The sequence below is a fragment of the Bufo gargarizans genome, chromosome 4 (genome assembly GCF_014858855.1).
Source record: "Bufo gargarizans isolate SCDJY-AF-19 chromosome 4, ASM1485885v1, whole genome shotgun sequence".
Classification (NCBI taxonomy): domain Eukaryota; kingdom Metazoa; phylum Chordata; class Amphibia; order Anura; family Bufonidae; genus Bufo; species Bufo gargarizans.
This window is the reverse complement of record NC_058083.1, coordinates 79,695,272-79,718,401: the sequence shown is the minus strand read 5'-3', so window position 1 is coordinate 79,718,401 and position 23,130 is coordinate 79,695,272. Positions and strand designations below refer to the sequence as shown.

At 41.3% G+C, this 23,130-nt stretch overlaps 1 protein-coding gene across 1 annotated transcript in view; it reads right to left on the bottom strand.

Moving 5' to 3' along the window:
- PXDN (peroxidasin) overlaps positions 1–23,130 on the bottom strand; it is a 119,740-nt gene that overhangs the window by 16,267 nt on the left and 80,343 nt on the right. Inside the window, exons 11-17 of the mRNA XM_044289370.1 lie at positions 15,116–15,232; positions 11,619–11,777; positions 9,161–9,273; positions 7,755–7,911; positions 3,850–3,958; positions 2,650–2,807; positions 151–1,654 (exon numbers count right to left, since the gene is read on the bottom strand). Of these exons, the coding sequence (XP_044145305.1) occupies positions 151–1,654; positions 2,650–2,807; positions 3,850–3,958; positions 7,755–7,911; positions 9,161–9,273; positions 11,619–11,777; positions 15,116–15,232 (2,317 nt within the window). The remainder of the gene's footprint in view (positions 1–150; positions 1,655–2,649; positions 2,808–3,849; positions 3,959–7,754; positions 7,912–9,160; positions 9,274–11,618; positions 11,778–15,115; positions 15,233–23,130) is intronic.

The following is a 23,130-nucleotide window of genomic DNA, read 5'->3' as shown; positions in this document are numbered from 1 at the left end:
TAAAGACGGCCGTGGAGAGATCCGGAAGGAAACCAGCATTGGGGACGCAGTCAAATATTCGGAGTATCGTGGGTCTGGGCATTGTGGGAGGGTTATTCAGTCTTTAATTAGCATCTTAAAGATGGCTAATAAATTAGCTTGAGGCTTTACCTTCTTATCTTTTCACGAACATCTGGATTCTTAATCTCATTTCTCAAGTCTTCAACAGTGTGCACAGACGAGAGATTGCAGAACACCCGGAAGTCGTGATATGGTGGTATTCCATGGTCACGTCCTCTCTGAATGTTGATTGCTGCCAAATCCAGTGCTACAGCATGCGCCATTGAGAAGAGCTTTTCTGTCAGTTCTGTGTTCAACAACTGAGAAGTAACACGCATTTTGCCTGCAACCCCTATAAGGCCTCGAAGAAGAGGATCAATGCCACCTTCATTTACAATCCTGAATGGAGAGAAGAAGGCCTTGTGTAGAGGTAGATGACCTTGTGGAATTGGTTGAAAGTTTTCATCTAGTCGGAAAAGAATAGGATTGATAAGTGTGTGACCAAATCTAAAGGCGGCTGTGGCAAACTCATTAAGAATCCCAGAATTTACATTGGGGTTATAACCGTTGTACTCGCCAAGCATTTTCATGCCGACTTCTCCAAAAATCTTTGGCAGCCAATGTGTATACGTTATGTGTTGCATTTCAGCGCCAACTATCTTGCGAGTTTCGTGGTAAATTGTGTCACCATCCCAGTGAGGGTTTAGTCTGAGTAACTCTGCAGCAATTCTATTATGTTCTCTAAACCATACTGTATGCATGCTGGTTAGACCCAGCTGCTCATTTGCTCGAAAATCCCCAGCTAAAAAGCATGGAATAGGACTTTCATTTTCATCTCTCATGCACTCGGTAGGTGGCCCAGTTGCAAAAGGTAGAAGTGGTTTTCCAGATCTTTGAACAATGCCCTGCTTTAATAGGCCTCTGTGACTTGCAGAATCTCTGATCTCCTGGGCTTCATGATCAGAGCTTCCATAGACATTAGACGCATCAATGTAAGAGGTCAACTGGTTCATCTGTTCCCGAGGATAGACAGAATTCATTAGCAAGGAGGTCATTCCACTTCCACAAACTGGACTAGAACGCACAAAGAACATGCAGCGAACATTATTTCTGACTCGTGGATCATTTGGTGGAACCATGACAGGGAAGCATGGGGCATCATTTGTACACACTGAACTGCAATCTTGGCCATCAGAAAATCTAGCCTGGCTTAGTGCAACTACAGTAGAGTCCAGGTCATGATCAAGGAACTGTCCCCACTGCATTAACATGTGAGTAAATTGTTCATCTGGAGTTATTGTATGAGTACCAATCAGAGTTGTAGAAACTGTGCGTGGTAGAGGAAGAGGATATCCATTATAGGATCTATCAGAACCTACACCCCTTGGTAAATTAAATCCATTCTCATACACAGATTTTAGCAATCGTTCAAAAGCTGTCAAAGATGCTCCCCACATAGGATGCTGGAGGTTATTACAGGTGCCGTCATGGGTTCTGTACTTCTGATGAAAGCACATATTAGTGCAATTGTTTATCCGCCTGTGAGCTCTACATCCTGAGAGATTGGCAATTAAGTTAAGGTACTGAGGTGATACAAGATCGTTGTAGTGATAACCTAAAAAGAAAGAAGAGAAAGAACAGGTTGTAAAATAGTGAAAATCTAAATGAAATTGAAGATTTAGAAAATGACCCAGAAATGATCCACCAACCATTATTATTACCTTTCCATTTCAATCAAACATTGACCCCAATGCTGCTGCCTCAGCTGAGCCCGGACTGACTGCAGGCTCTTTGACTTGAGTCCTGACCACAAGTTTTCCCGAGTCTTCCTGATCAGTGGTATACTGCAAGTGCATTTGAACAGGAAGGCTCAAACACATCCAGGCATGACCCGCAGCCATTCAAAGCGCAGCAGAGACGTCAGCATCAGGACATGACTCCGGTCTGGAGGCTCTGGGATTTTCAAAAAAGCCCAGGGAACCCCTTTAAAAGGCAATGGATACTTTTGGGGATTTTTTATTTTTTTATTACTGCATTTTCCGTTTTGGTATAAGTCTAATATATAAACACAATGTACCCTGTTTTTCTATACTGGAAAACTCTTTAAAGTCAGATTGTGATTTGCAGGACACATACTATATCAAAAAAGCGTTTCCACCTATTGTTAGTGTTTAATCGTATCATGTATCTGCTAAAACAGAAACTAGCAAGTCATTAAAGATGGAACACCTAAATATGCAAAAGCGCTAAATTGGTCAAACCACCCAAGCAACATAGTATATATAGTGGTTGTGTGCCAACTTTCTCCCAACAGAAGAGAAGTATCAGACTTCCATGTCACATCCATTGTTCTCATGGGAGACCTAGTTCCTCTCAACCATCTGTGAAGACATTCACACTTGAAACAAGCATGAATGTATGGGGGTTTGGGGTGGAACAGCAGTTAAAGGTGAACTGCCATCTGAACAAAAAATAAATGATCACCTGAGCCCTACGCAAGCCAGCATTGATTCCTGAAGAACAATAACAAGACAGCAAAATTCATGAGAGATCCTAGGTGACGCCCTAAGGAGAGAAATTACAGCACGAAAAGTCTTCTCAAATGCTTACTTGTCCCATTGAGGTCAACCATCAAACCATTCTGAACATGGTCTTGGATAATCTGGAGGGTTCGCTCAAATATTTCCCCTGCTCTAGCTTGTTCCACTGTATATGGATCTCTGGGATACCGGAAGAGGGCCAGTAGGTCATTTGGAGATCGAGGGCGACTAAAAGAAATGGAAGAGTGGTCAGAAATGAGAGAGAGTACAACATAATACAATGGTGTTGAATTCCTCTGGGGAGACCCCTTTTAAAAACAAAAAGTTATTAAGCCCAATTTAGAGTGTACTGAAATAGAACTATGATAGAGCGGTAGAACGAGTCACCGCAGAGTGCATGTATTTACACAAAGTTTGTCTTCTCACAGATGTGGTCTTAAGTGTTTTTGCAGCATTTTATGCAGTGTGTCAATGGTTCTGCAATCTACCACTCCAATAGTTTATGTTCAGATGCTGCAAATCAAGGCAGAAATGTGTGTGAAAGAAAAATCATTTCCATGCACTGGAATGGGATGGTTTCTGGTGTGTGGATTTCCATATAGAGGAATGGGACAGTCAAGAATTTCTGCACCAAATCTGCCATTTGTAAACACACACTTATCGTTGTGTGTGGCTGTACCCCAAGTCATACAGGTTAACTTTGTAAGGCAAGCGATAGAGTGTTATACATGGAGGTAACTTGTCATTTGCCACAACTCATGATATGTTATCTGTGATTTTACAAAAGGACAGCAGGTAGACTCATCACAATGCATGACATTTATACTGCACGCATTTGGCTCTTAAATCTCATAGCTACATGCAAGTAAAAAAAAATAATAAACTGATCAGGCTGGCAAGGCTATTTGTACTGCCTCAAAACACTGGCATCTTAGTGACAGAGTGCAGTCTTTAATAAATGGACTGCAGCCTGAGTGAGGTATTACGTGAAGATGGCCTTGACTCTCTTGCTTTTTTCCCAGCAGTTGGTATAATTAAATCATTAGTCACCTAGTAAAAAAAACTGGCATGACAGCCGGGGTATCTGAGTGCGGGCATCAGCGCCTGCATGAGGGAGGCCTTATTAGGAAAAGTCTTTGTAGATCATACCACCGTGATGTCAACCTATAAATGTAAACAGTATATTCCTGGCAAGTGACCAAAGAGCAAGGCACGTGTGCTTCATTGAGGGAAACCATATCATCATCATTCACAATCTCAGATCCAATACCTCTCGAATAAATGGGACCTTGTTGAATTTATTGCCCTGTCCACTGTGGCGATGGCTTCATTAATTGATACAGTAACAAAGGGGTCCCCAGTACGGCTGACTTCAGGAACTGAAAGAGATTAAAAAAAATAAAAACACACATCAACAGTAATAAGTTAAAGGGGTTGTTATAGTTAAAACAAAACTGATTGTTTGTGTGTGTGTGTGTGTGTGTGTGTGTGTGTGTGGTGGGGGGGGGGGGGAGGAGAAGAGTTCAACACCCCACACACCTCCACCAATTAGCTGTTTGGGTTGTTTACTCAGCTCCATTAACCTTGTAGTGGGGGGAGCTTGTTACTACAAAGCTGTTTCTAGTCAACGGGAGAAGTGCCGCAGATCGCGGTTCATCACAAGGCTGATGAGTAGATATATACAGGTCCTTCTAAAAAAATTAGCATATTGTGATAAAGTTAATTATTTTCTGTAATGTACTGATAAACATTAGACTTTCATATATTTTAGATTCATTACACACCAACTGAAGTAGTTCAAGCCTTTTATTGTTTTAATATTGATGATTTTGGCATACAGCTCATGAAAACCCAAATTTCCTATCTCAAAAAATTAGCATATTTCATCCGACCAATAAAAGAAAAGTGTTTTTAATACAAAAAAAAGTCAACCTTCAAATAATTATGTTCAGTTATGCACTCAATACTTGGTCGGGAATCCTTTTGCAGAAATGACTGCTTCAATGCGGCGTGGCATGGAGGCAATCAGCCTGTGGCGCTGCTGAGGTGTTATGGAGGCCCAGGATGCTTCGATAGCGGCCTTAAGCTCATCCAGAGTGTTGGGTCTTGCGTCTCTCAACTTTCTCTTCCCAATATCCCACAGATTCTCTATGGGGTTCAGGTCAGGAGAGTTGGCAGGCCAATTGAGCACAGTAATACCATGGTCAGTAAACCATTTACCAGTGGTTTTGGCACTGTGAGCAGGTGCCAGGTCGTGCTGAAAAATGAAATATTAATCTCCATAAAGCTTTTCAGCAGATGGAAGCATGAAGTGCTCCAAAATCTCCTGATAGCTAGCTGCATTGACCCTGCCCTTGATAAAACACAGTGGACCAACACCAGCAGCTGACATGGCACCCCAGACCATCACTGACTGTGGGTACTTGACACTGGACTTCAGGCATTTTGGCATTTCCCTCTCCCCAGTCTTCCTCCAGACTCTGGCACCTTGATTTCCAAATGACATGCAAAATTTGCTTTCATCCGAAAAAAGTACTTTGTACCACTGAGCAACAGTCCAGTGCTGCTTCTCTGTAGCCCAGGTCAAGCGCTTCTGCCGCTGTTTCTGGTTCAAAAGTGGCTTGACCTGGGGAATGCGGCACCTGTAGCCCATTTCCTGCACACGCCTGTACACGGTGGCTCTGGATGTTTCTACTCCAGACTCAGTCCACTGCTTCCGCAGGTCCCCCAAGTTCTGGAATCAGTCCTTCTCCACAATCTTCCTCAGGGTCCGGTCACCTCTTATCGTTGTGCAGCGTTTTCTGCCACACTTTTTCCTTCCCACAGACTTCCCACTGAGGTGCCTTGATACAGCACTCTGGGAACAGCCTATTCATTCAGAAATTTCTTTCTGTGTCTTACCCTCTTGCTTGAGGGTGTCAATGATGGCCTTCTGGACAGCAGTCAGGTCGGCAGTCTTACCCATGATTGCGGTTTTGAGTAATGAACCAGGCTGGGAGTTTTTAAAAGCCTCAGGAATCTTTTGCAGGTGTTTAGAGGTAATTAGTTGATTCAGATGATTAGGTTAATAGCTCGTTTAGAGAACCTTTTCATGATATGCTAATTTTTTTAGATAGGAATTTTGGGTTTTCATGAGCTGTATGCCAAAATCATCAATATTAAAACAATAAAAGGCTTGAACTACTTCAGTTGGTGTGTAATGAATCTAAAATATATGAAAGTCTAATGTTTATCAGTACATTACAGAAAATAATGAACTTTATCACAATATGCTAATTTTTGGAGAAGGACCTGTAGTTTCGGCACTGACTTCCAGCGTCAGAGCTACACCTGAACAGCTGATTGGTGTGAAGTGCAGGACCACGACCGATGAGCTAATCATGGCCTGTCCTGATGAAATAGGCCATCAATTAGTAAAGCCCGGACAACCCATTTAGGTCCTTTGTACAGTTCTGTAATCTTGATCATCACCTTCCTTTAGGAAATCACTGAGTATCCTGTGCACTCAATAACAGTGGTCTTATGACATATCAATCCAAGGCACTAATGTGAGGCTGAAGGTAACTACTAACTACAAGGCAAGACTTAGAAGTTTTCATTCAAAGAAAAACACAGAATAACAGCGAAAGATCAATAGAACAAATTATCTAAGGAGGCCTAATGACTTCCAGGTGCAGCTGTCACTTCATGTAAACTTAAGTAATTGCTAAAAGAACTAAAAGATACAACAAAAGGGATGGAGCCCTGAGGCAGAAGACAATATTTCACTCCTCTTAAATGAGAAGACGCAATTCGTTATTACAGTGATTAACACTTTTAGTGTAGTCCTTTCAAGGCTGGGTTTCCATTTTGAGGTTTTTCATGCTGTTTTTGAAGCCAGGGACAGACCATAAACTGGGAACAAATATAAAGGAAAGACTAGGCCTTCTCTTTCTGAATCCACTTCAGGCTTTGGCTTAAAAAAATTGCATCAAAAAACCTGATTGCCGAAACCCATTGCTTTCAATAAGAGGTCTAGGCTTACAGCCCCAAACTTGCCACGAAAGGACATGATCTCAATCACATTAACAGAAGCGGGCCTCCAACGGAAAATAATGGGAGGTGGGTTCCCCACGGCCACCTGTTGGCTTTTTGGTACAATATTCGTGCCCAATTTTTCCAGCAAAAGACACCCGTGTGCTCCTGGTCTCCAGCCTGGTCAGGACATCCTCCCCATCTAACATGCCCCAATTCCAAAATCATATGGCCTACCCTGACTTTGAAAGTAGTATAGCTTCATTTATTAAAAACGGAAAGACCACTTTTGGGGAATCATTTGCTACGAATCTGATCCACCATTATTAATGTCAGGAAGTAAGATTGTTGGATACCCCTAAAATAAAAATAAAATGTTGTGTATTGTCAAAGCATATCCTGGAAAATATTCAAATGTGGGGAATATAAAAACCAGATGTATGAAACTTTAGACGCTCCAGTTGCATAAGTTGTCCATAGGAATTAGTTGTAAAACAATTACTGTATACAGTGTGGAATGACTTTTTGTTTTCAGAGTGGCCAACTTAGTCTACATTTTCTTACACAGAGAGGGAAAACGGTATATCAGAAGGTCACACTTATCATCTGCCTGCCTCAAAGGGTGCATGGTCCCTGTTTCTCTGTACGCACTAGGAACATACTGAGCCATAATCTTTTTTTACTTGCAGTTACTATGCATGTATAATGGACAAACTATCACCAAGAGAGCTCCATCAAAAGCGCCAAGCCAAATACATTTACTTTACATAAGGAACACAGAATATAGTGTACTGTGACATCAAGCAGCCTAAATTTAGTAAGGCTGTACTGGGGAACAAGCTGAATAACCAATACTATTGTCAAGTCATTTAGCTCCAATGTTCAGGTGTGACTACAGATAAGCCCCAATATCTCACTTCCAACAATCTCAAGTGACCGAAAAATGTTAAATATGCGGGAATGTGCCAATTTTACACATTGAAGAAATAGTGGTCATATGCAATTTTTTCGTTGATATTTTTAACTTCTCCGTCTGTTGACTATTCTGAGTATTTCAGACACGGAGAGGAACTTTGGCCATTTCTAAATTATTACGTTTAGTCAGGCTCCAGCTACAGGGCAGGCAACATAAATGTATAAAGGTTACTAATTAAGTCTTACCTGTCACGGACAGAACCATGCTGCTGACAGAATAGCCAATGCTGTTTCTTGCCACACATTCATATCGACCCTGGTCTACAGGGCCAACATCACGGATAGCCAAGTAGCCATTTGGGCTAATGTGGAATTTCCCACTTTCGGTTACTTGTATGCCATCCTACAAGACAGCAGTGCACAACATTATAAGTTACACCAGCAAAACTAATATTTTGATCTGAAATACAGAAACACTTAACCAATACCTACCAAAGTTTTTGTTTGCAAAGTCACATTTAAACCCCGCCTTTGGACATGCCTCAAACCTGACCAGTAATGCACAATTTGGGCTAGTATTTACCTCAGCACCTCCAATTTTAAAACCAGGATAAGCTGAAGTTTGCAGGATTGGCTCTGAAAATTCATGACTATCCCCGGAAATCTGGGATTGTTAGCCCTTAATGACCACCATAAAAAAAAAAAAAAAAAAAAAAAAAAAGAAGGACATACTGGCAGTCACTAAGGGATCAAACAATAGAGCTGAACACGGACACGAGACAGTAAGACTTGACAGTAGGGCTTGGATCAATCCTGATACCCTTTTGACTTCAGAGGTTTGGTATACAAAATACATGTATTTTATTTCAGTGGCAAGGGGGCAGGGTAGTTTAATACTGAGAGTCTATCCTAGGTCATCAGTATCAGATTGGCAGGGATCCAAACCCCAGCACCACTGCCCATCAGCTTGTAGAAGCTACCTACCATACACTGGAACAGAGAGGAAGATTGGCCATAGACCTTACAGGGAAACTTCCCTGTGGGCCAATGCCCAGGGGGGCCACCTGAGCCCTCCTCAAGGCCGGTCAGTGGAAGTTTTTGGGGATGTATTTCGTGCTGTTGGCAGTATTTTGTGATGGACTCTGAAGTTTGGCTCTGCTGGGGTGGTATAATGTGCCACAATATGGTATTTCCGGCCCTGCCTTCCATCAATTTGGACCCAACTACAAAATGGGGCCACTTTTAGTATTTTTTCCAGGGCCACTTTATGTTTCCAGTCCGCCCCTGCTGGAACACCCCAGCTTCAAGGTTCTGTAGTGGTCACATGTACTGGAAGATCACAGCTCTGTGGCTCTGTAGTGGTCACACCTGGTTACTGTAGCGCTGCTCCCACTGAATGCAGTAACCAAGCACGGCCACTACACAGTACACAGAGCTGTGGTACTCTGGTGTACAGCACGTGCTGCAAATAGCTGATGTGATACCGACGGCTCAGCATAAGGACAGGTCATCAATATTAAACTACCAGTAAAACCTTTAAGTGTTTGCCAGATAATTCTAAAGCAGTTTATATCGAAATGAATAATAACACCTGAGCTTTAACAATCTTAATTTCCAGTATCCTGAAACTAACTCCTAATGTAATTTGTTACCTTGTTCCATGTTATAACAGGTAAAGGATCCCCTTGGGAAACGCAAGGAATATGAACTTCAGAACCGACCTCCACAGTCATGTCACTGGGCACAGTAGCAAACACAGGGGTGACTGGAAAAAAAAAATCCCATTTAGAATATGCATGGAGAGTGGAGAAAAAGACCATTATATAGTGTGTATATATAGTGACTGCTCCCCCCCGACACCGGATGTTTTCATCCGCTAACGGGGAGAAGCAGCAGCGGCTGTATGGGGACCAGGAGCGGCGAGCCACGTAAGTATATTCATTGTGAGGGGCCCGGGCATATGGGGGGCATTTATTAGTCTTAGACAACCCCTTTAACAAAACTTTGCCGCAAGAGGCACTTCTATGCCATCCTCGTCACTTTCCATAGTGACCGAGGGGCCACCGATGCATTTACCGAAGACTGAAATCGATGGCAGCCCGTAGCTGTAGAGGTCAGTCTAGATTCAGCGACTGAGGGAGGATGCGCCTCAGGCCTGCATTACAGTGCCTGATTTTTTGGCAGATAATCGCTAACGAGCATTCGCATGAACGCTCGTCAGCGATTATCTGGCAGTGTAATAATCGATCATTGGGCAATCCAAATCTTTTGAAATGTTAAAAAATTTGCATTTGCAGGCGGCGGATCGTGGTGTCTAATAATGATCTGCCGACGGCAAACCACTAGACAGTATGGGGATGAGTAATGACATAGTGATCGCTCCTCTCCATGCTGTGGAGGAGATTGCTGCATGTAAAAGCAGCGGTCTCCTCCACTAGCGAGCAGGTGATTGCTGGGAGGGAACACTGCAGGGAATATTGGTTTCCATTCACAGGCTTCTCTGGGAATACTGAGTTTTTAACAAGTGCCAGCAGCCTGCCTCCCTAAACAGAAGATTCGTACTATGCTCCCTGACACTCTGCACTGCCTTCGCTATGTCCATGCTCTGGTCTCCAAAGTGTTTCCATCCAGAGCTGTATAAGACTGGTCACTGGCTGCAGCGAAGAATCTGGTGAGGCAAAGTTTGGCAGGCTGGGGAAACTTGCCAAAAACTAAGTATTCCCAGAGAAACCCTTTAAGATGTTAGAGTAAAGAAGGGTCAGGCGTTCTAGATTTCAACATCCCTGATCCTTGGGCTCTCAAGAACGCTCCACTATGTGGACTCTACATATATCTAGATTTCCATAGCTGTGCTCCTGTATTGGCGAGGAGATCAGGCAAAGAGAACTGCAGCTGTTACTTGGCTGAACACTGAAGTGCAACAAAACTTGGAGTTGGCAAATAATATTTATTCCAAGACGGCTGTGGAAATAATAAAATGATGAAATACAAGCTCAAATGCTTAACCATTTATCTCACTAGATGTTTGGAAAATCTCAGACAGACAATGTCACTAACATTAGTATTTCGCAAAAAAAAAAAAAAAAAGCCAAGCAGCAAAACCAGACAACCCATGGACAGGAAGGAAGCCATTTCCTACAATCTAAGCAGATCCATTATTTCTAATCCTAGACATCCCCTTCAAGAATCATCTTTAATAGGGCTGGTGCGAGCATACGCCTCCGCATGATCTGACGTTCAGCATGGAGATGTCGCTGCTTGCAAAAGTTTGCTAATAAGATTGACAGATTCCCTTGTATGTATACAGTGGCTGGTAGGCTTAATAATAGGTCATGATTTCCTGTTCTGTACCGGTAACTTAAGGAGCCATCTCATTATCACCAGAAGCATAATTACAATGACAAGTAACACATCTATATAGATAACACAGTATCCACCATTCCCAAACATACAGCTTCTCTGTTCCCGCCTGACCTCTGCACAGGTCACAGAGCAAGCCTAGAAAATTATTCCATACAAATCAATAGAGTCAACTCTTGACCATTGTGTCTATGGCCCACGTGGCTGCTCTAAAAGAGAAGGAAATCTTAACATACTTTCAGGCCTAGTAACCAGTGTAAAAATTCCAGTATTATATACAATTTTTTTTATTTTTATAAAAAGGTAGTGACAAAAATAAAATAAAAAAATACCTGTTTAACATAAAAAGTTATTTAAAGGGGTATTCCAGTTAGAGAAGGTTAGGTGTTAGGATAGGGGTCAACTATTCGATGTGATGACCCATTCCCTTTAACACTTTGGCTGACATGTTTATGCATACTATCGGGCAAACTATAATATTTCAACCTTTTCTAGTCGGACACAAAAAGATAAGGTACTTGCTGCGGGTCAGTGAATAGAACAAAACTTGCATAATTTACCACACGCACAGCAGAAAAAAAAAAATAAAAAAATAGCATTCAACGGTCCAAAGTAATAACCAAAATCCACACACCACACTAAGTTTACAGATGTACTGAATTCCACAAAACATTTTCTGTACTGGCACAATGCAGGCCGCTACCAGAGCGGTCAGAGTCCATCACCCTGGTTCTTGGTAGCGCTCCTTACCTCTGGCTTGTACAGCCAACTGTGCTGAGGTACTTTTAGATCCCACAATATTCACAGCCTGACACTCGAACTGTCCTTGGTCATGTAGAGCAACACGAAGTATCCGTAAGGTCCCAGACGCCAATACTTGATGTCTTCTGTCAGCAGACAGCTGGTTTCCTAACAAGAAACACAGTCATTATCCAATAGACACCGATAATCAAATAAGCGTCTCGGGAAAGTTTATTCCACATTAATCTCAAAGGGATTAGGACATTATAGAAAAATAAAAGGACGGCTCAGTCGTAAACTGAAATGCACTGCAATATTCTGAGAGTAATTTCCAGCAAGGAGGAGACAATGGATCAAAGCTGTTGAGATAGATGTGGTCTGTTTTAATTAGCAGGGCTATGATCTCAGATAGGACATATATATGTTGTTACTACATTCCACTTGCATTTACATTAAGTATGGACCTCTACCACATCCGCAATGGTCTGCTGTAGTCAGAACTACTCCTGGTGCAATCAACATAGGCGGCCATTCTGGCTAGTTACATGTGTTATCACTTTCCAGATCGCACTCAATGTCTAATTGCTGTGGGCAACCAATTTCATAAAAGAGCCGTTTCCTCATGTTCCTGTTGGGACTCTTAGGCCCCTTTCACACGAGCGAGTATTCCGCGCGGGTGCGATGCGTGAGTTGAATGCATTGCACCCGCACTGAATCCTGACCCATTCATTTCTATGGGGCTGTTCACATGAGCGGTGATTTTCACGCATCACTTATGCGTTGCGTGAAAATCGCAGCATGCTCCTCTTTGTGCGTTGCGGGGCGATAATCCACGCAACGCAGGCCCCATAGAAGTGAATGGGGTTGCGTGAAAATCGCAAGCATCCGCAAGCAAGTGCGGATGCGGTGCGATTTTCACGCATGGTTGCTAGGTGACAGTCTATTCACTGTATTATTTTCCCTTATAACATGGTTATAAGGGAAAATAATAGCATTCTGACTACAGAATGCATAGTATAATAGTGCTGGAAGGGTTAAAAAAATAAAAAAGTTAACTCACCTTATCCTCTTGATCGCGTAGTTCCCGGTCTGTTCTTTACTAGCTGTGGGCTAAAGGACCTGTGGTGATGTCAGATCACATGCTCCATCACCATGGTGATGGACCATGTGATTGGAGCATGTGATCTGACGTCACCACAGGTCATTCAGCCCACAGCTAGCAAAGAAGGGACCGGGAACTACGCGATCAAGAGGATAAGGTGAGTTAACTTTTTTATTTTTTTAACCCCTCCAGCACTATTATACCATGTTATAAGGGAAAATAATACAATCTTCAGAACATCAATCCCAAGCCCGAACTTCTGTGAAGAAGTTCGGGTACCAAACATGCGCGATTTTTCTCACGCAAGTGCAAAACGCATTACAATGTTTTGCACTCGGGCGGAAAAATCGTGCATTTTCCCGCAACGCACCCGCCTCTTGTCCGGGCAAAAAACATGACGCCTGTGTGAAAGAGGCCTTAGGTCAGTAAAAGACCTTGCAAGGTTGAGAGCTGCTTAGTTTGCCTCTGACAATAAAGAACCAATAGAAATAAACAGTTCTCTATAAATCAACTGCATAAGAGAAGAAAAGTAGAAGATAACTCTGTAAGGCCCCTTTCACATGGGCGTTGCGGGAAAATGTGCTGGTACGTTGCGGGAACACCTGCGAGTGCAAAACATTGTAATGCGTTTTGCACTCGCGTGAGAAAAATCGCGCGGGCCTGGGATTGGTGTTCTGTAGATTGTATTATTTTCCCTTATAACATGGAAAATAATAGCATTCTGAATACAGAATGCATAGTAAAATAGCGCTGGAGGGGTTAATAAAAAATTATTTAACTCACCTTAGTCCACTTGCTCGCGTAGCCGGCATCTCCTTCTGTCTTCATCTTAGCTTTTTGTAGCAACAAGGACCTTTGGTGACGTCACAGTCATCACATGATCCATCACCGTGGTACAAGATCATGTGATGGATCATGCGATGACTGACTTCACCAAAGGTCCTTGTTGCTACAAAAAGCTAAGATCAAGACAGAAGGAGATGCCGGCTACGCGAGCAAGTGGATTAAGGAGAGTAAAATTTTTTTAAATTTATTTTTTTAACCCTTCCAGCGCTATTTTACTATGCATTCTGTATTCAGAATGCTATTATTTTCCCGTATAACCATGTTATAAGGGAAAATAATAATGATTGGGTCTCCATCCCGATCGTCTCCTAGCAACCGTGCGCGAAAATCGCACCGCATCCGCACTTGCTTGCGATTTTCACGCAGCCCCATTCACTTCTATGGGGCCTGCGTTGCGTGAAAAACGCACAAAGTAGAGCATGCTGCGATTTTCACGCAACACACAAGTGATGCGTGAAAATCACTGCTCATGTACACAGCCCCATAGAAGTGAATGGGTCCGTATTCAGTGCGGGTGCAATGCGTTCACCTCACGCATTGCACCCGCGCGGAAATCTCGCCCGTCTGAAAGAGGCCTAAAACTTTTTTTTTTTTGCAACATCATCTACTTAAAGAAATGAAACGTGATAAAATCAGTTGTGCTCAAGTGGAAGGTGCAGACTGGTACACATGGGCTGCGCTCCAGATTCTGTACAAACACTTTGCATTCTTTTACTTCAGTGTCTCCAAATTTAGATCACTCTGACTTTAGCACAGGGATTGCTCAACTTGCAGCCCTCCAGCTGTTGTAAAACTACAACTCCCACTATGCCCTGCTGTAGGCCAATAGCTGTACGCTATCCAGGCATGCTGGGAATTGTAGTTTTGCAACAGCTGGAGGGCTGCAGGTTGAGCATTCCTGCTTTAGCAGCTTGTTTTCTTGTAGACCCTTTATACAGTTCTGTTACCTAACAAAAGCAAGACTTTCTCATTGGAAAATCTGGTTAATGTAAGCAGTGTAAGTACTATATATATATATATATATATATATATATATATATATATATATATATATACATATACACACATACACACATATATATATATATATATATATATATATATATATATACACACACACACACACACACATATATACACACACAGCCAATCATACGTGACATTACTTGCTAGGAGCAAAAAGGAAAACTAATAGTAATAGGAAGGCTTTGTGGCAAACAGGTTCTCGTCTGGACACATCAACCACCTAGACTGGAACCTATCAACCGGTTTACTACAGAAAAATGTACACTAGAAAATAAGAATAATTTCCAAACATGCCAAAGCTCTAATTATTATTTATTTTTTATTGTGTATGCATAAGACACAATAGAGGTCAATGACAAAGATCTAACCTAACACAAGACCTTTACCGTTCCACTCTTTGCCATTGGTGAAAAACAACATTACAATGTTTTTGGCATAACCAAACAAAATGTGAGCTATAGGTTCTCTAGTGTACAGTATGGAGTGTATGACAGAGATATCTTATTGCCTCCCAGTACAGCTTTCGTCTTACCTCCTTTGGTCCAGGCAATTACTGGCTGTGGGTTCCCTTGTGCTTCACAATGAAAATCCACCGTATGACCTTCAAAAACATTCCGATCCTGTGGAACAACCGTAAACTGCGGGATAGCTGAAAAGAGAAACAACCCATGTAACCGCTTAGATTTTTATGAATCGTGGAGCCTTCTATAAGGCACAGTACAAAAATCAGATGTACACAGTTTTATTTGTATTTGCAGCTTTAATTTTCTTTTTGTCAAGCTTTCATGCAATATAGCAGCACATAAGAAACCAGTGTAGACATTTTTTTTATGAAGCAATCACCAAACAAATATATAGACAACTGAAAGGTTACTAAAGACCATAGAACTTTTGTGACCATTTTTAGACCAGGAATTTCATTTTATCCCGTATCCGCCAGATCAGAGTCACAACTAGGTTTTCCTTCATCCTGAGGGAAGATATGCTGCAGTCTCAATGCAGCTTACCAAGCACAACGTCGTCCATTCGATAGTGGCTGTGCTTGTTATTGCAGGTCAGCCCCATTTACTTGAATGGAACTGACCTGCGCTTAGGCCATATGACCAATGGACGGTGACATCACTGGCCTAGGCACAGGTCACAGGCTTTTTCGAACAGCTGATCAGTGAGGGGGCTGGACCCCAACTTATCCGATATACCCTGAGAATAGGCCATCAATATCAAAATCCCAGATAAGCCCTTTTTACAAATGCTGAATGTGTCAATAGGCCCTAAATACTCTGGCAGAGTGACTTGTTGGCACCACCTCTTATACCTTGCACACTGGGCGCATACTTTACATACCCTCTTTCAGAGGTTCCCATGGAATGGGAGCTAGGTGGTCACTATCATTTCTGCACAGTTGTGTAAAATGAATAGTCCAGGTGAGTATAAGAAACTTTATAATATATAAGACTTGTTCTCCAGTCATCAGATGTTTAATTCCCCCCTCTTTCTAAACAAAACTTCTCTGAAATCATTGAGAAACAGCCTATCTTGGTTTCTCAAGATGAATTTATCACAGAAGGATCAGATTACATCATTCCATAGAATTCTAAGAAAAGGGCAGGGGGAAAAAGTGAGCTGCAGAGTGAGACATATGTACAGACATGATTTTATATCTCACCCCAAGTGCTTTATTCACATCTATTTTGCTCAATACTTCTCAACCATGTCATATATGCTGCTTTTGACTGATTCTGAACGAGTTAGGAAGCAGAATTTTCTGTCTCCACCCATCAGCTCAGAGACAGCTGAAAATTAGGTGCTTAGATTCACCGGATCCAGCAGCAGAATTTCTTAATTTTTTTATGGCATCTGCGACACAGGATCCTGCCAGAACTTCTGCCACAGATGTTAGCCTGGCCTTGCATGCAAAAGTGAAAACTGATAAAAATCTGTAATTTTAGTTAAATATGTCAAAGCTTATGAACTAATGACTAAGGCACTAAGAAAATATGAACAAAGTGATCCCAATAATAAATCTGTAAATAAGATAGGCACTCCTTTTAGTATGTAGGATAAAAAATGTATTAACATCAAAAAGATAAAAATATTGTATCACCAATTGTATATTACATGTGAATTTAAAAAATTACAACGAAAAATAATGTTTGATACATATATCGGAATTGAAAAGTTTGGAAGAAAATTATGTTTAAAAAAATCCATGTGCGAGGAGTTTTTATCCCTTCCAAATATCAGCATACAGAATTGAAACAAAAATCAAAGGTGTATCCTAGACAAGAAAATTGGACATGAGATAGCAACTTTCAGAAAAAAATTTGGAAACGAAAATATACAAGATACGGAGAAATATGATTAAGAATGTAAAAAACATCTTGGGGATGGTAATACTTATAAAAAACTTGAGACCCCCCAAATGATCAACAATTATTAGTTGATTTGTGTGAAAAAAGAATGGAAAGGGGAATATTGTTTGAAAGAGAATTTAAATATATAATACAAACTTAAAGAATGCCTATGTTTATTGTATCCCTAAAGTTCATAAAGATTACAAAAACCCTCCAGGGTGCCCTATTATAATCGGGTATAGGTTCGATTATCACAATATTTGGATCAAATACTACAACCAATAGTAAAAATAACACCATCTAATATTAAAGATACGTCCCAAATTATTACGGTAGTCGAAAACTTACAATATCAATCTCACTGGATTTTGGGAACATTAGATGTGAGTTTCCTATACACAGTCATTGATCACAAACAAGGGACAGAAGCACTCAACACTATACTACATAGAGAAGGGACTCTTGAGACTGATCAGATCCAGTTCACTATAGAGGGAATACAACATATCCTTACTGAATTATTTTTGGGAAGCATCTGACTTCTCTCCAGATACGTGGCACCGCCATGGGTACCAGATTCACCTCCAGCTACACTAAATTATTTATGGCGCAGTGGGAGTTTGATACCATCCGGCCTTAGCTGGGGAAGGGTCTGGTACTCTGGCAGTGGTTCATTGATGATATTATCTTTATATGGGATAGGGGAAGGGAAGAACTAGAACAGTTCTTATTACATCTGAATCGTAACACAAATTTGAAATTCACTCCGAACATTAGTAAAGAACAGGTAGTGTTTTTTAGACCTTGTTATTTCAGTTTAAGATAATAAACTTATGTGTAATACACATCAGAAACCAGTAGCAAAGAATAGTTATATTTTGTATTCCAGTTGCCATTTGCCTAGGTGGCTAATAAATATTCCTGTTAATCAGTTTTGTCGTTTGAAATGCAATTGTACTCTGGATGCCAAATTTGAGGAGGAAGCGAGACAGATGACTAGTGAGTTTATTAATAAAGATTATCCACATAATGTAATTCAAACATCTTTAGAACGTGTTAGAAAGATAAATAGAGACACATTTTTTACTACAAAAAGTTCTGATAAACTAGTAGATGAAATAGTGAGAATGATTCTCCCATTTAATTCTCAATACAAAATGTTGGAGAAAAAAACAAAAAACAAAAAAAAAAAAACACTGGCATTATTTACTTAAAGATAAAACAATAGGGCCTTTATTACCAAGAATTCCGAGTATTACTTACACTAGAGCCTCGTCAATAGGCATAAAAGTAGCCCCAACCATAAAGCATTAGAACAGAACAATGACCATCTCTAAATGGGTGAACCTGAAAGGTTTTTATAGATGTGGAAGATGTGGGAATTGAAAAACAACTGCGGGCCCTAGGAAGGTGGATTTAGTACGTTGTACACAAAATTCTTATAAGTCGGAAATAAGAGTTTCTAACCTGTAATACGATAAATGTAATTTATATGATTCAATGCCCCTGCAATAAGCAATATATAGGAAGAACAAAACACTCTATAAAAAAAAAAAAATATTAGAACATATAACTAATATCCGGAATGGTTTTGAAAAACCTACTGTATCAAAACATTTCAAAGAATGTCATGACAAAGACCCTAGGGGTCTAACTTTTACAGCAATAGAAAGCATTCAGCGAAATTGGAGAGGTGGCAATCATATTGCAAGTATGTCTCGGGCCGAACCTAGGAGAATTTTTGACTTTGAAACATTAATTCCACAAGGATTAAATGCTGATATGGAACTTTGTTTTTTGGGGATAATGGGGTCTGGGCCTGGGACTGATGGGACAGCAGGGTCCGTCGGGCTCTCTCCCCCCTGCTTAACATCTGAAGGTTAACCATATCAAGCAAATTATTCTATAAAAGTTGAGCAATTATTTTGAATAGCCTTTTCAGATATATGTACGTAAAGGGGTTGAGAAAAAAAAGTAATAATATGGATCTTATTTATTTTAAATATAATTCTGCGTCCTTTGGTCTAAATATATATTAAGGCAATGTTTATTCTTAAATGTGACGTGATACAATGATTGGGAATAATAAAAAGTACTCCCAAAAAACTGCGTATGTAAAGAAATTGTAAAAAAAAATAATAACATTCTTGCTATATATTCTAACAATTCTAATATTCTATAAGATTTTAAACATGATCGATACAGAAGAACAAAAAAGAAAAAGATAAATATGAGAATATTAAGTAGAAGGTCTGATCCATTTACAGGTTTTCATGTGAACCCATTGGCAAAGGATTTCAGTCAAGATTTGGGCAATTATGAAACAACAAAAATGAGCAAAGTAATCCATATGACATACAGCCACTGGAGCTGGTGCTCCAAAATGCGTCTGGCGTTGTACGTCACTACGATACGTATTTTGTTGGCATGTCGACAGTTTCATCTAATGAAAGAAACTTCTACTTTCAAACTAATCCACTTATTGAGCGCTGTGGCTATCAATCCTGGAGCAAAGTATCCACCTGGTGAGCAGTAGGAGGTAGAAAGGGAAGATACCAAGTACCACTCACACATGCGCTTATTGGAGAACGCTGAGCGCCATTCATACCACTTAAAAGTGTTTCAAAAAAGAGGACACCTAAAGGTAGGGGTAAGTGCACAGCCCCAGATTCCTCTATTTGTGGTTCAGAAAGTAAGTGCTATAATACGTTGCAGGTGGAATCCTTTACAACATTTAAATCAAGCAGTGTCTGCATTATTTGTATCGACATAGCGGAGCTTTATTCACATCTAAGTGACTAATTATATCATTTGGCTCCAGAGACTTTGAATATACCAATTCCCATATTTGAACTGTTCAATATATAATCATGGAGACCTATTACTAATCATGTTTACATAGATCAAGTATCGATCATGTTTATGGGAATTAAAAAATTTTGAATCAACTTTTGGGACATTTTCATCTATTATATATATATATATATTTTTTTTTTTTTTTTCATTCAAAACGCAAACAAAACAACATAAAGGCTCTGATACTCTTTTCTTATATGAATTCATGTTTGGAGAATTATATGTTATGGACTGTTTAATTATGTGGAATAATGGATTATGAATAACAATGAATCACTAACTACATTTTTATTTATTTTATTATTCTTATTTTTCGTTGTAATTTATAAATCCACATGTAATATACAATTGAAGATGCAATATTTTCTTTATCTTTCTGACGTTAAATACATTTTTTATCCTACATACAGGTTAAACTAAAAAAAATTGAATATTGTGCAATAGTTTTATTTCAGTAATGCAACTTAAAATTAGAATTTTGTGAAAGGTTGGATATTCTAGGCTCAAAGTGTCACACTCTAGTCAGATAATTAATCCATACCCCCTGAGCAAAGGGGACCTCAAAATCGAGACTTTGGGGTTTCATAAGCTGTAAGCCATAATCATCCAAACAAATAAAGGCTTGAAATATCTCGCTTTGCATGTAATGAGTCTCATATGTTAGTTTCACCTTTTAAGTTGCATTACTGAAATACATGAACTTTGCACGATATTCAAATTTTTCGAGTTTCACCTGTACATACTAGAAGGAAGAGTGCCTCTCTTATTTACATGTTTATTTTTGGCAGATTGGGATTGGGTGACCCAAACAGAGAGAGTGAACCCTCCAATATCCAATACTCACTAGTGTGATCCCCCTATTTATTAATTAAAGTAATCCCAATACCTAAAAAAAAAAAAAAAAAAAACACCCGTGAAAATAAACGCCAAAATATGAGTGGCTCAGATTGAGCATAATATTTGAACCTCCATCAGCATCATTCATCAGCCATTATCTGTGCCTTGCACTTTTGGGTTTCAAGAAAGTCCTAACTATGCACAGCTCATAATTAACTGCAGATTTTCTTCACAGAAAGAATGAAGGCACATTTCCCAATGGAGGTCTTGTTGATTTGTAAGAGAGGACAGGAGCCAGCTGGACCAAGTGGGAGCTTGATTATTAAAAGCCCTTAAGGTGAAGGGAGGACATTGACGAAAACAAGACTAGGGTTATGTGGGACAGAAGATCCTGGACATGGACATGGACAGCTGTTACACACTACAAGCATCTGTACTACGAGATATTGACATTTACATAGTGGACACAATTACAAAACAGGACCTATGTCTGGTGAGCTCCAGATGTAGCAGTGCTAAGCTTGTGCAAACTTCACGATATTATACATTTCCATGGCATTTCAAAAATTAGATAAAAATTATTAGCCAAAATATATTTATACATTCTAAGAGGCAAAACTGGTCCAGCACTTGTCACCCACAGGCAGCATGTTACAGAGCAGGAGGAGCTGAGCTAATTGCTAAATAAGTTTTGTGGGAAAAGATTGTAATTTATTAATTTAAATCTCTGTTCATACTATACTCAGGAGTCCACCGAGTTGGCCTACTTAGTGAGTGACCGCTATGTCACCATACACCATGCATAAAAAGAAGAAACATAACTCCACCCTGAATATGCCCAGGGTCAGAATCAAATCCAGGATCCTTTTAAAACATAAATGTAATTAGTGAACGCTGTAAAGCAGGGGTGGGGAACCTTTTTGCTGGCAAACGCCATTAGGATATTTGTAACATCGTTTGGGGGCCATTCAAAATTCTCAACTAAAACATTTAAAGGCTATATTTGGTCAAACATACAGTATAAGTGACTTAAGGGTAAGTTACAGAAATTGCACTTCAATTAAAAAAAATCTAGAGCACTGTCTTTTTGCAGCACAAAATGGTGCCTGCACTATATATTACAAATAGTACAGGCGCCATTTTGACCACACATAGCAGTCTAATATTTAAGTTAAGAATGTTATATATTTAGTTCTTTATTTGGCATTAATGGCAGCCAAGCTCATCCCAGAGGGGTCCAGAGAGGGGTTCACCCAGCTTTCACTTTCCCTGCCTCTTTTACAACTGTCCCTTTCTCAGCCTCAAATCAACCTCCTATCAGACCCCCAATAGGTCCTCCAGCCTCAGTTCAGAACCCCCATCGGTCCTCCAGCCTCAGTTCAGAACCCCCATCGGTCCTCCAGCCTCAGTTCAGAACCCCCATCGGTCCTCCAGCCTCAGTTCAGAACCCCCATCGGTCCTCCAGCCTCCGTTCAGAACCCCCATCGGTCCTCCAGCCTCCGTTCAGAACCCCCATCAGACCCCAGCCTCCGTTCAGAACCCCCATCAGACCCCAGCCTCCGTTCAGAACCCCCATCAGACCCCAGCCTCCGTTCAGAACCCCCATCAGACCCCAGCCTCCGTTCAGAACCCCCATCAGACCCCAGCCTCCGTTCAGAACCCCCATCAGACCCCAGCCTCAGTTCAGAACCCCCATCAGACCCCAGCCTCAGTTCAGAACCCCCATCAGACCCCAGCCTCAGTTCAGAACCCCCATCAGACCCCAGCCTCAGTTCAGAACCCCCATCAGACCCCAGCCTCAGTTCAGAACCCCCATCAGACCCCAGCCTCAGTTCAGAACCCCCATCAGACCCCAGCCTCAGTTCAGAACCCCCATCAGACCCCAGCCTCAGTTCAGAACCCCCATCAGACCCCAGCCTCAGTTCAGAACCCCCATCAGACCCCAGCCTCAGTTCAGAACCCCCATCAGACCCCAGCCTCAGTTCAGAACCCCCATCAGACCCCAGCCTCAGTTCAGAACCCCCATCAGACCCCAGCCTCAGTTCAGAACCCCCATCAGACCCCAGCCTCAGTTCAGAACCCCCATCAGACCCCAGCCTCAGTTCAGAACCCCCATCAGACCCCAGCCTCAGTTCAGAACCCCCATCAGACCCCAGCCTCAGTTCAGAACCCCCATCAGACCCCAGCCTCAGTTCAGAACCCCCATCAGACCCCAGCCTCAGTTCAGAACCCCCATCAGACCCCAGCCTCAGTTCAGAACCCCCATCAGACCCCAGCCTCAGTTCAGAACCCCCATCAGACCCCAGCCTCAGTTCAGAACCCCCATCAGACCCCAGCCTCAGTTCAGAACCCCCATCAGACCCCAGCCTCAGTTCAGAACCCCCATCAGACCCCAGCCTCAGTTCAGAACCCCCATCAGACCCCAGCCTCAGTTCAGAACCCCATCAGACCCCAGCCTCAGTTCAGAACCCCCATCAGACCCCAGCCTCAGTTCAGAACC